Here is a 12,851-nt window from a genome sequence, read left to right on the forward strand (position 1 = left end):
TGTGTTTCCCCCACCCTCTTCTCTTCCTTTTTCTGTCTCCTCCCCCACCCCCCCCCCCCCCCAAAAAAAAAAAAAACTTCCTCTTTTGCTGTTTGTTCTTTTCCTGGTGGATCCGCATTCCCGTTTTTCCCCCTGTAGATTCGTGGGCACCACGTAGCTCAGCTGGATCCTTTGGGAATCATGGATGCCGATCTGGACTCGTTCGTCCCAGCAGATATAATCACGTCCTCCGACAAACTCGGTGAGGGACAGACAGACAGACAGACGAGTGTAAACTCTGCTTGAGCGTTCTGTCTCTGCCGTCGAGCTGCTGTCATTATTTGTCACCCCTTTCAGCCGGAATGAAAACTCTTTTTAGAGAATTCCTTCATTTCTGCCTCTCCGTGGTTTTGTTGGGTTGCTGCAGTACAGCGTTACAGTACAGTATTATTACAGCTCTGGCCAAAAGTTTTGCATCACCTAGAATTTTAAAATTGAAACGTAATAAAAAAAAAAAAAAGAAAGATAAAAAAAAAACAAAAAAAAACTATATGAACACAATTTTAGATATTAGATATTTTTCTCCCGGAAGCCATAATAGTAGTACAGTTGTATTTCGTGTTTAGATTTTGAAAGGTCACATTTTTCAAATTTCTTTTTTTTCAGTTTTTCGTTAAGTATGTGGGGAAACTACAAAGGGGTGTGCAATTCAATATGTTAACGTAAAATTATTCAGCAGGTTTAATTCGACTTTATGAATCAAAATTTGTTAATTCTCTTTTGGGAGTGCAATGCTTTTGGCCAGAGCTGTGCAGTGCAGCGCTCTGTTATTTCCACTGAATTCGATTCAGCCAAAGATAAGCCCCATCCCTTAAAGTACCCAGAATTACTGAATTGAATTGAATGTTCTTCATCATTAAATAACATCATTAAATAACTAGTCGGTTATTTAATGATGCCTATAAACCCTGGAGGACTCCGAGACTCATGGGCTGGCTTTGTGTACCCCTGGGGTGCAGTGCTGTACGTTCACTGCAGGGTTTGAAACCTCCCCGGAGCCTCCTTCAGAACTCCCCTGCCCTGAACGAACTGACCTCGCGTCTCATTGCAGCTTCAACAAGCCTCAGCTGCAAGTCTGTAGGAACTGTTTATTTAACTGGGGGCCTGATTGCTCAAACTCCTGGATCCTGATCACTTCAGTAACAGACTGAACCCCAGGGCTGGGTGCAGCAGCAGGGCTAGTGTGAGTTTAGAACCCTGCTCAAACTCCTGGCTCCAGATCATTGCAATATTAATAATAAAAATAGACTTCATTGAGGGGAGTTCTGAACCTCAGGACTTGGTGTGTACAATACATCATGCTTTTTTAAAAATAATTTTCAAATATATTGGAAATAACGAGAGCTGTGTGTTTCGTTTCGCGGTGCCTGCTGTCTGCTGTGTGCTTCTAAACAAATCTAGACTTTCAGTGAGGAAAGCATAGCTGTTGATCCAGCATTTCTGTCAGATAACATTACATTAAATAAAATAAAATTGACGTTAGTACTTGCATGCTGTATTAAGCCTTGTTAGGAAGTGGCCTTCAGGGGTTAATAAAAAAAAAAAAACATGGGATGGTTCATCTTAAAAATCTCAGTCCTGCCTGCACCTTCTTGCTTATTTGTTGCTCTGCATTTTTTTTTTTTTTTGCATTGTAAATGTATAGCACCTCTTGCTAAATGTTTGTTTAGCCAATATTTTATTTATATTTTCACCACACTGTTCCCCCTGATGTGAGTTTGAATTAGTTATTGTGCGATGGCCGTTAAATCATATTTTAGTTTTTTTATTTTCTATTATTTTTTTTCTATAACTCTCAATTTTTGTTGTTTTGTGACAAGTAGTAGACGTGTAAAATGCACAGTTTGGTTCACAGACCGCCTCGCTGAAGCAGCCATATTACTTTACATAGAATAGAGAGAGAATAGATATTTTCAAGACATCCAGACCCTGTGCACTGGATTGTGCTTCACCTGAAATACGATTTAAAAGCTTTCAATACAGCATGCATTCACGGCATCATGCATAGCTAATCTTGTTGCTTTTTCATAAAAAATAATACAATTCCTCTTATTTAAATTTTTGTATTATTTAATTGTAATGAGTGGTTGTTTTTTTTTTACCCATTGTAAAATACCACTGACCCTGAAGGCAGCCTCACAGTAGATTGCACAGTCATGTCATTTTGTAGCAGGGTTTTGTCATATCCCCCCGAATCCTTTCACTGGTTGAAGGTCTGCAATGAATGCAAATGCTGACTGCTTGGGCTTTTGTTGGCAGTAATTGGTCATTTAGAGACGCTTTTATCCAAAGCGCCTCACACAGACTAAGTGACTTGCTCGGGGTCACACACAGCGAGTCTGAGCCGAGATTGCAACCTCATGGTATGAAGCCCCTTTTCTATTAACTACTGGACCTCCAAGCCTAATTTCCAGTTAAATCTCCCAGTTTGCAGGATGAAAAATGCATGTTCTTTAAGAGTATAGGGGTCGCTTATAACTGTTAAACACACAACAGGGCTGAATTAAAAACTACTTAAACGCAATAAATTCAACGAGAAACGTAACAACGAGGGAGCAAATACAACTTGTAGTCGAAAGGTTTGTCATTTTGAATTTATTAGGTTTCTTTTTTAGCTGTCTCTATGGAGTAACAGACGTTGTTAAAGAGAGTGAAGTTCTAGTATAATTGTTTGACCAAGTTTTATATAAGTCATGATTTATCATTGCAGCGCATTGGGGAAAAAAAGTCCCTTATCACTAGCAACATTCCCCCCCCCCCTCCCCCTGTTTTTGTTTTTTATTTTAGCAGATGCCTTTATCCAAGGCGACTTACAGAGACTAGGGTGTGTGAACTATGCATCAGCTGCAGAGTCACTTACAACTACGTCTCACCCGAAAGACGGAGCACAAGGAGGTTAAGTGACTTGCTCAGGGTCACACAATGAGTCAGTGGCTGAGGTGGGATTTGAACCGTGGACCTCCTGGTTACAAGCCCTTTTCTTTAACCACTGGACCACACAGCCTCCTTAGGAGTGTGTGTTTTCCTTTCCTCTTCCCGGCACTTGCTGAAACGTTTTTAAACAAGTTCCCATCCAGCTCTCTGCACAGGGGAGCTGGGAACCAGCTTTTGCAAGTGAAAATGAGTACTAACATGTGACTGGTTATGCAAAAGTAATCTGATACCTAACTCTGAGATGAAGTGAGTGAGAGTGTGTGTGTGTGTGTGTGTGTGTGTGTGCTTGTTGCGCTGTACTCGCTACAAAGCATAGACCTGCAGATATTTCCACGATGTAAAAGAAAAAACGCCTGCAAAACTACATTTTATTCTTTTTCTTTCAAAAAAACAAGAAGAAAACAGTATTCAGACTTTGAAAACCTATTTTGTGTGGGGGGGGGGGGGGGCAGGGGAAGGATGATCCATGTCTTTTAACAGCCCAGTGCAAACGTTGTTGTTGTTGTTGTTATTATCACATAGTTGGCTCGCTCCCGGACTGAACTTCCCATTTCGACATTCTGCAGTTCACTGGGTCCGTGTTTGTTTGGCTGCTTCCTCTGTTGTTGGTTTTGTATTCTGCACTGTGCGGATGTTGTGCTATACTTTTATGGCCCTTTGCTCAGATTAACCTTGGCGACCAAGGAGGTTAGGAAAGGGAACTTTTAATAAGTAAGCAATCCTAGATGTGAGGCTGTTTTTATCATTTGTATTTAATTCTACAGCTGCATTTGGGGGAATTCAAAGAAAGGTTAAGTTTAAAAAAAAAAAAAAAAAAAACTGCATGCGATTTCCCATAATTGTACAAGCAGTCCTAACTTGCCTTAAGTACTTAACTCCCCTATTGTATTAAGATTTGATCATTCACAGATGTGCATGTCAACAGTGAGTATCTACATGTGCTGTACTGCGTGAAGACCATTAACTAATACACTGCTGTCTGCGTGTGTGTGTGTGTGTGTGTGTGTGTTTTATTTGCGAAAGTCACAGAGCGAAACTAGAAAGGGGTTTGGCTGATTTGCAGTGTTAGGCAATGTATGATCGCAAATCCTTCTGCTTGTACAGCGATAGCCAAGAGCTACTCATCACCCTGTAGAATTAACTGATTCTGCTTCATGAAGTGGAATGAAACCTGCTGAATAATGTTACGTTAACATGTTGAATTGCACACCGCTTTGGAGTTTTCCCCACACACTTAACAGAAAACTGACAAAAATTGAAAAATGTGACGTGTCGAAATCTAACATGAAATACTTACTATGGCTTCCGGTAGACTTTTTTTTTTTTTTAAATATATAAAGAGATCATTTTGTAGTTATTTTTGATTACGTGATAAGTAAAAGATCAAAATTATGTTCATATAGTTAGTTATTTATTTTATGGATGAGGTGTAAAAAAAGCGAGGTCCTATTGGAAGTGACTCAACAACAGCAGCAGCAGTTGTTGATGAAGCATAGTTCACCCCCCTAGTCTCTAAGTCCCTTTGGAGAAAAGTGTCTGCCAAATTACTAATTATTATTATTAATAATAGTAATAATAATAATAATAATTGTCTCAATCCTAAAATTCTAGGTGATGCAAAAGTTTTGGCTGTAGCTGTAGTTTGTGTTTCTAATCGCCAGGGTAGGATAGAGTTCTCTGTGTTCTCTGCAGGGTTGCCAGATTTCTGACAGAAAAATAACGACCTCGTTCATCAAAACAAGCCCAAAACAAACGCAACCCATGTTAGAGTATGGGCATTTATGCAAATTCCAACCCGCGACTCCAAAAAAAACAAGCCCAGTCCCACTTATTATAAGCGGACTTGGCAACTGTGGTTCTCTGTGTTTTGAGGTAGAACGCTTTGTTATATCAGTTGTGCTTACAGCCTTAGTGTTTCCACCTCCCGCCATCTCGAATGCGAGTACGAAGTTAAAATTAATCCAACAAGCCTTCACAAGTTAGTCCCAAGCTTTACAGCAACACACAAAAAAACAAAACAATATATACAGCGAATGTATCGGAACACCTCCCGATCTGCCATCGATATCCTTCATATACCCGCCTGCATGGAAACCTGGGTGTGAGAATTTCAATCTCCGCTCAGTAATCAGTGATATAGAAACACACTCGTGTGTGAAAATGTCAGACCGCTTTGTGCTTTAATCAGGCGTCTTAAACAACTTCTAAAAAGTCTCCTGCGTTTTATCGCATGTGGCTCTGTGTTCCTTTTCTCGTGACTATTTTAAATGAATCGCACGTGTGGTCTGTTAAAATCATCCATTAAATGAGACAATCGCTCACTTGCCTGTTTTGGAGTTTCATCTCCAGCGGTTTGATTTCAGACGCACAGCAAATCAGAACTACAGAAGCGATGGGGTGTTCTAATACACGGGCACGCTGCTGTGTAGAAGTGCTGTGAGCCCGCGCACACAGTACAATGTGGGAGCTTGCTTGCTTGCTTGTTTGTTTGAACCATGTGTTCTTCCGCATGTATTTCTATCTCCTTCCTCTCCTTCACTTCCTCCTCCTCCTCCTCCTCCTCCTGTTCCTCACACTGGTGGCACTAACTGTCCCTCTCCCTCACTGCTGCCTCCTCAGACCTTTCCCTGTTCAAGAATCGGCTGGGGATGTTAACCGTAGGAGGTACGCACCTACCTGCTCGCACCTCTCTGTCTCTATCTCGGTCTCTCTCTGTCTTTATCTCTCTCTGTCTGTATCTCACTATCTCCTATCTCTGTCTCTATATATCTCTCTCTGTATCTCTCTGTATCTCTCTCTCTCTCTCTCTCTCTCTCTCTCTCTCTCAAGTTCAATTTAAGTTTAAGAGGCTCCTGACACTAATCGACGACGCTGAAATGACGATGCTTTGCCTGGCTGTAGTAAACTTGATACCTGGTGATAGTAGTGTTCCGTTAGCCTCACCAAATCCGGAGTTCAATTTTAGTTTTGTGTTCTGTGTTTTTCTTTCTTTTTTTTTTTTAATCTTACAAATATATATATATATATATATATATATATATATATATATATATATATATATATATAATTTCCACCCCTTTTTTAAGTTCAAAATTTTGAAAATTAAAAAAACACTGCAGGCTTCGATCAAGGCCAGCCCTTTTATTTTATTTTATTTACCTGGGTCTGTCACTTTTTCATTCATTTGTTTTGTATATTATTTCTCTCTCTCTCTCTCTCTCTCTCTCTCTCTCTCTCTCTCTCTCTCTCTCTCCTGCCACATGTATCCCTTCACCCTCCCTCGTGTCTCCCTCGTTTTTTTTTCCAGCAGACATGTTCTGTGTCTTCCCTGCATCATCCCCTTCTTAGCTGATTCCACTTTCATGTGTTTGTCTTTAGTACTGCAGTGCTGAAGCAGAATAATCCAGAGATGCTGCTATTCAGTAGCAACAGGATCAGGGTCAATTCCTGTTTTATTACCCCATTTCTAATTCCTTTTTAAAATCAATTTCCAATTCCTTCGAAAGAACTGGCATTTGATATTTCAGAGACATAACAATTGCTGTCGCGATCGTGCAACTCCTTTCGTTTGAAGCCAGTTTAATTGACTAACAAACAAACAACCAATCGAAGTCATTTGTCGGCACTGTTGTGAGAAGCTCATTTTAGCAGAACGCTTTCAGATTTGCAGTTTCTGAACAATGATGTGCTGGAATTGATTTATTATTATTTTATTATTAATTTATTTAGCAGACGTCTTTATCCAAGGCGACTTACAGAGACTAGGGGTGTGTGAACTATGCATCAGCTGCAGAGTCACTTACAACTACGTCTCACCCGAAAGACGGAGCACAAGGAGGTCAAGTGACTTGCTCAGGGTCACACAATGAGTCAGTGGCTGAGGTGGGATTTGAACCGGGGACCTCCTGGTTACAAGCCCTTTTCTTTAACCACTGGACCACACACAGCCTCCTAAAAGGGAATTGGAATTGGGAATCGATTTTTAAAAAGGAATTGGAAAAACAGGGATTGATCCCGACCCTGAGTGTCAATAGTGTAATGTTGTTGAAGCTGACACCCTGGGATCCTTCAAGAAGCTGCTTGATGAGATTCTGGGATCAATAAGCTACTAACAACCAAACGAGGAAGATGGGCTGAATGGGGCCGCCTCTCGTTTGTAAACTTTCTTATGTTCTAGTGTTAAGCTGAGTGCGTGTTTGTGTTCTGTGGTACAGTGGGGGTAGACCTAGCTGCCTGGTGGTGTTGTAAAGTCTTTACGAAATGAACTAGAGATCCATTCAGTGTCCTGTACAGCTCGCTCGGGACAGGAGAATCAGATTATGCGCAGCAAAACCAGAAGCCCTCTGCGCATTTACAGTGAAATGCAATAATACAGCATGTGGACTTGGTGCTTAAGAAGTGGATTTTAACATCAATGATTATGTTTTTTTTATTTTTTTTTATTTTATCCTCTTTTTACAAAACCCAATGCCTCTGATATTTCCCTCTCTGTGCTGTGTGTGTGTGTGCAGACAGGTATTACTATCAATGTGCGGAGAAAAATTTGAGAAAATGTCCCCACAAAGATAGTAACTCCTGAAAAAGCTAGGGCTTGTTTGTTAATCAATTAAACTGGTTAGGGCTCTGGACTCTTGACCGGAGGGTCGTGGGTTCAATCCCAGGTGGGGGGACACTGCTGCTGTACCCTTGAGCAAGGTACTTTACCTAGATTTCTCCAGTAAAAACCCAACTGTATAAATGGGTAATTGTATGTAAAAAATAATGTGATATCTTGTAACAATTGTAAGTCGTTCTGGATAAGGGCGTCTGCTAAGAAATAAATAATAAAAAGCGATGTTTTGGGGAGTTGGAAAAACACCTTTGAGAACTAAATATGCCTTCCAAAAAAAAAAAAAGTTCCAAAATATTTAGTTTGTTGTCGACTTTCACCCTATGTGGAGTTTTGTCTGACTGGAGTTAAAATATATAGTGAGAAGTCCCCACAAATATAGGACTGTGTGTGTGCGTGTGTACTGACCCCTCTTTCTTCTAACACTTTGTGCCCCCCCCCACCCCCCCCTTTCTGTGTCTGCACGGATTTGCCTTTTATAATTAAAACCATCCCAAATTAAAACCATTCCACATTACTCAATTGCATTTTCTACTGCTGCTGTGCAATAATGTGGCAATGCAAATCCAATATGGACTTTTTATATGTAAATACTGTGTGTGTGTGTGTGATTTTATATAATATATATATATATATATATATATATATATCACATTTTATCATTTCAATGCCATTTAATTGTTACCTTGATCATTATTATTTTTTATTTATGCATGTGTTACTGTGTTTGCTAACCTTGTGTTTTTTATTTTTTTGTTTTTTTCTTTAAATCTTTTTTTTATTATTATTATTTTATTCTTCCGGTTCCCTGCTCCGTGTGTAATTTGTTTTTTGGTCTGGCTTTGCCTTGGTCCCTTCTGCTGCCCTTCCTCCACTGCCCCTCCCACACACCTGCTGTCCCTGCTCCCGTGGCCCACCTGTCCACGTCCACGCAGGGTTCTACGGGCTGGACGAGTCGGATTTGGACAAAGTGTTCCGGCTGCCGACCACCACGTTCATCGGTGGCAGCGAGAGCGCCCTGCCTCTGAGGGAGATCATCCGCAGGCTGGAGGTAGAGCTGGCTGTCTGTACCCTTAGAAAAGCAAACTCCTGCCCCTTCGCATCCAACATCCTGCCACATGCCCCTACAGAATGAACTAATGTTGCTTCATAAAGTGGAATGAAACCTGCTGAATAATGTTTAGGTTAACATCTTGAATCGCACACCGCTTTTGTAGTTTTGCAGATACTTAAAGAAAACTGACAAAAAATGTGACATTTCAAAATCTAACATGAAATACTACTGTACTACTATTATGGCTTCTGGTAGACTTTTTTTGCAATGTCATTTAGTAGTTTCTTTGATTACATGATTTTAAATAAAAGATCTAAATTATGATCCTGTAGTTTTATTTTTTATTTTTGATTGTCTCAATCCTAAAATTGTAGTTGAAGCAAAAAAGTTTTCCAGAGCGGTACACTGACAAACAAACACACACACAAACACACACACACACACACACTACCTGAATTAATGCACTAACTTCTGTTAAAAAAAACAAAACAAAACAAAACACGTTATTGTGATTTACATGGGTGGCAGTCCCGTGGCTTCGATACGTGGTCAACATGCAAACGCTGTGCCCTGAAACCACGTGACCACAGTTCACTTCTTTCCTTCCCAGTCTAGTTTTCTGTGATCATGACATACGCTGTTTTACATCTCTCTCTCTCCCTCTCCCTCGCTGTCGCACCTCCACTCCTGTAGATGGCGTACTGCCAGCACATCGGCGTGGAGTTCATGTTCATCAACGACCTGGAGCAGTGCCAGTGGATCCGGGAGAAGTTCGAGAAGCCCGGGGTGATGCAGTTCACTCTGGATGAGAAGCGGACCCTGCTGGCCCGAATGGTCCGCGCCACCAGGTCAGTGTGTGTCCCGTTCACGTAGAGCCGCACCAACCCCAGTGCATTCTGGTAAGTGTAGTCCCGCTCGGTGCATTCTGGTAAGTGTAGTCCTGCTGTGAAAGGAACCCGAGACGAGTAGAAAGGTAGAATGCATTGAGGTGCGAGTTGAAAAACCTGACATGACCCAAACTCTCCCAGTGTACCTGGAGTCACGTGGGAACCCGACACAAACTGGTTATTCGGATCGAGCTGCCACAGCGTGGGGGGGAGGGGGGGCTGTAGTTTTAAACGTGAACTGAAAGCTATAAAATGGACTTGGGTAAATTTACCCTGATCGACACCAGTGACCCTCACCTGATTGTCAGAACTGCTCTGAAGAGCTCAGTCTGAATAACCATATAACAATACATTTGTGCTGCACTAGTTTCCAACATTATTATTATTATTATTATTATTATTATTATTATTATTATTATTTATTTGATTTGACAGAAGCCTTTATCCTTTATCTAAGTGTGTGTCTCTGTCCGTTAATTCATTAACTCAGATACAGAGCAATGATACAAGAGGACTTCTGTGTTGCATCTAGAGAAGCACAGAACCTCAGTCCCTGGGTGGGAGTGTGGGAGTGTGTGTGTGTGTGTGTGTGTGTGGAGAGGGGAGTCACCCTGGCGTGTTGTTGTGTGTCTCAGGTTCGAGGAGTTCCTGCAGAGGAAGTGGTCATCGGAGAAGCGCTTCGGTCTGGAGGGCTGTGAGTCCCTCATCCCGGCGCTGAAGACCATCATCGACCGGTCCAGCGCGAACGGAGTGGACAACGTGATCATGGGCATGCCGCACAGGTACGCAGAGACGCCCCCCCCCCCCCCCCCCAGCCCGAGGAACCAGTATTCAGATATATTGGTTCCCCTCCCGAATATTTGTACCCCCTTTATTTGTTTTGTAACAGTTGTCTTTCTTTGCATACTTTATCCTTGCATTTTCAACTGAAATTAAACTTATTTTTTTAAGACCACTTTCTGTAACCCCCAACCCTGTACCATCCAGTCTCCCAACCCCAAACCCTAAACCCCAACCCTATACCATCCAGTCCCCCAACCCCAACCCCAAACTCCAACCCTGTAACATCCAGTCCCCTAACCCCAACCCCAAACTCCAACCCTGTACCATCCAGTCCCCTAACCCCAACCCTAAACCCCAACCCCAACCCTGTACCATCCAGTCCCCCAACCCCAACCCTGTACCATCCAATCTCCCAACCCCAAACCCCAACCCTGACCCTGTACTATCCAGTCCCCCAAACCCAAACCCCAACTCCAACCCTGTACCATCCAGTCCCTCAACTCCAACCCTAACCCTAAGGTCCAGTCTCACCTACAATAATACATGATAACATTTACAAGCATTACTCAAGCAACGTTTACATCAAAATAGGATAAATAACAAACATGCATCTGGGGGAGGGGAACAAAGACCAGGAGTGGAAGGGCCAGTTATACGACCTGGCATAACATTCTGTGTCTCTCTCTCTCTCTCTCTCTCTCTCTCTCTCTCTCTCTCTCTCTCTCTCTCTCTCTCTCAGGGGTCGTCTCAATGTTCTTGCCAATGTGATCAGGAAGGAGCTGGAACAGATCTTCTGCCAGTTTGATTCCAAACTCGAGGCTGCTGATGAGGTGAGTCTGTCCAGCTGAGAACAAACGAATGAGAAAAGATCTGGAACGAGAAAAGACCCTTCGTCCCATCAAGGCTCGTCCCTTGTTGGCGCACCATTCTCCCCTTACTGGGGTGGAGTGGGGGGTTGGACATATTTAAAAGCACAAAGACCAGGAAGACCAGTCTATATCAAATACAGGAAACTCCTTGTTCATGATACTGGGTTTTTTTCATACTGGTCCACCTTTTGAGTATTTGAATTCCAGGTTGCTTTATTTTGTTTTTTTCCACGAAGAATTTTACACTAGGTTTAAAGTGTTAGAGACTTGCAATTGAAGACTGGTAAGTGCAGCACTACAAAACCTAGCGTAATTCAAATGCAATATTCTTTGCTAAAGAAAACGAATTCAACAAGGACCAACTTTACATTAAAAACCTGTAATTCAACACTGAAAAGCTGACTTTGTTTTTTTTTGTCGTCAAATAATTTGAGATGTTGTTAATACTATGTGTTAGTCCACTTAGTGTTTGAATAAGAGGCTTCTAATGTAGTGTTGGTCCTCTTTATAGTTTCATTTATATAATAGAATTTGACTAAGTTAAAGCATTGTTTATCCTTTATTAACTAAATTGTAAAATCAGAAAAAAAGAAGGGAAAGTGATAGTGTCTTCTGCTAATAAGAGGTAAAAAAAAAGGATTATAAAGCTGTGGTTTATTGTACAGTAACTGGTGAGCAGTTTTTCAGTGAGCTCATCCCGTTGATGTTTCCAGTAGTGAGCGTCCAGTTACAGGAAACGCTCGCTCATCAACAGCAGCAGCAGAGCGTGACCCCGGCCAGCGCGAGCTCTCGTCGCACTGAAAGGAGTTCCACCTGTACCTCACACAGCTGCTGTCTTCTCTCGCTCGCTCGCTTCACTTGCATGACTGTCGTCCGTAACCCCCGTACCCCTCTCCCTCCCCGCAGGGCTCCGGCGATGTGAAGTACCATCTGGGGATGTACCACCGCAGGATTAACCGCGTGACGGAACGTAACATCACGCTGTCACTCATGGCAAACCCCTCCCACCTGGAGGCCGTGGACCCCGTGGTGCAGGGCAAGACCAAGGCAGAGCAGTTCTACTGCGGGGACACGGATGGCAAGAAGGTGTGTGTCAGCGTGTGTGTGTGTCAGCGTGTGTGTGTGTCAACGTGTGTGTGTGTGTGTGTCTCTGTTTCTGTGTGTCTCTGTCTGATCTGTATGTGATACTCTCTGATTCTGTGTGTGTGTCTGTGTATCTTTCTGTGTGTGTATCTCTCCGATTCTCTGTCTCTTCACTCTTTCTCTGTATATGTGTATCTCTCTGATTTTTTCTGATTCTCTCTCTCTCTCTCTCTCTCTCTCTCTCTCTCTCTCTCTCTCTCTCTCTCTGATTCTCTCTCTCTCTCTCTCTCTGTCTGTGTTGCAGGTGATGTCTATCCTTCTGCACGGCGATGCTGCGTTTGCTGGCCAGGGCATCGTGTACGAGACCTTCCACCTGAGCGACCTGCCCTCCTACACCACCCACGGCACGGTGCACGTGGTCGTCAACAACCAGGTAACCACACACGACAGCCAGAGCCACGTACAGAAACAGCACTGAAGTGGAGGGAAAAACATTAACTTACAACTAAATCAGCTTTTAAATCACAAGTCTTTGTCATTTCAAAGCAGAAGCGACTCTTTATTAATCTTTATTAACGTGAGTACAGTCACCC

General features: G+C 42.4%; 1 protein-coding gene across 4 annotated transcripts in view; it reads left to right on the top strand.

The window, feature by feature from the left end:
- LOC117397744 (2-oxoglutarate dehydrogenase complex component E1) overlaps positions 1-12,851 on the top strand; it is a gene marked incomplete at its 5' end in the record, with an annotated part of 34,452 nt that overhangs the window by 8,945 nt on the left and 12,656 nt on the right. The window contains 8 exon segments of one of the 4 annotated variants that reach the window (XM_059020102.1): positions 678-679; positions 5,593-5,637; positions 8,518-8,633; positions 9,330-9,484; positions 10,159-10,305; positions 11,046-11,136; positions 12,082-12,261; positions 12,563-12,691. In XM_059020102.1, coding sequence (XP_058876085.1) covers positions 678-679; positions 5,593-5,637; positions 8,518-8,633; positions 9,330-9,484; positions 10,159-10,305; positions 11,046-11,136; positions 12,082-12,261; positions 12,563-12,691 — 865 coding nt within the window. 4 annotated transcript variants of the gene reach the window in all.

Source organism: Acipenser ruthenus, unplaced genomic scaffold (genome assembly GCF_902713425.1).
Source record: "Acipenser ruthenus unplaced genomic scaffold, fAciRut3.2 maternal haplotype, whole genome shotgun sequence".
Taxonomy (NCBI): Eukaryota; Metazoa; Chordata; class Actinopteri; order Acipenseriformes; family Acipenseridae; genus Acipenser; species Acipenser ruthenus.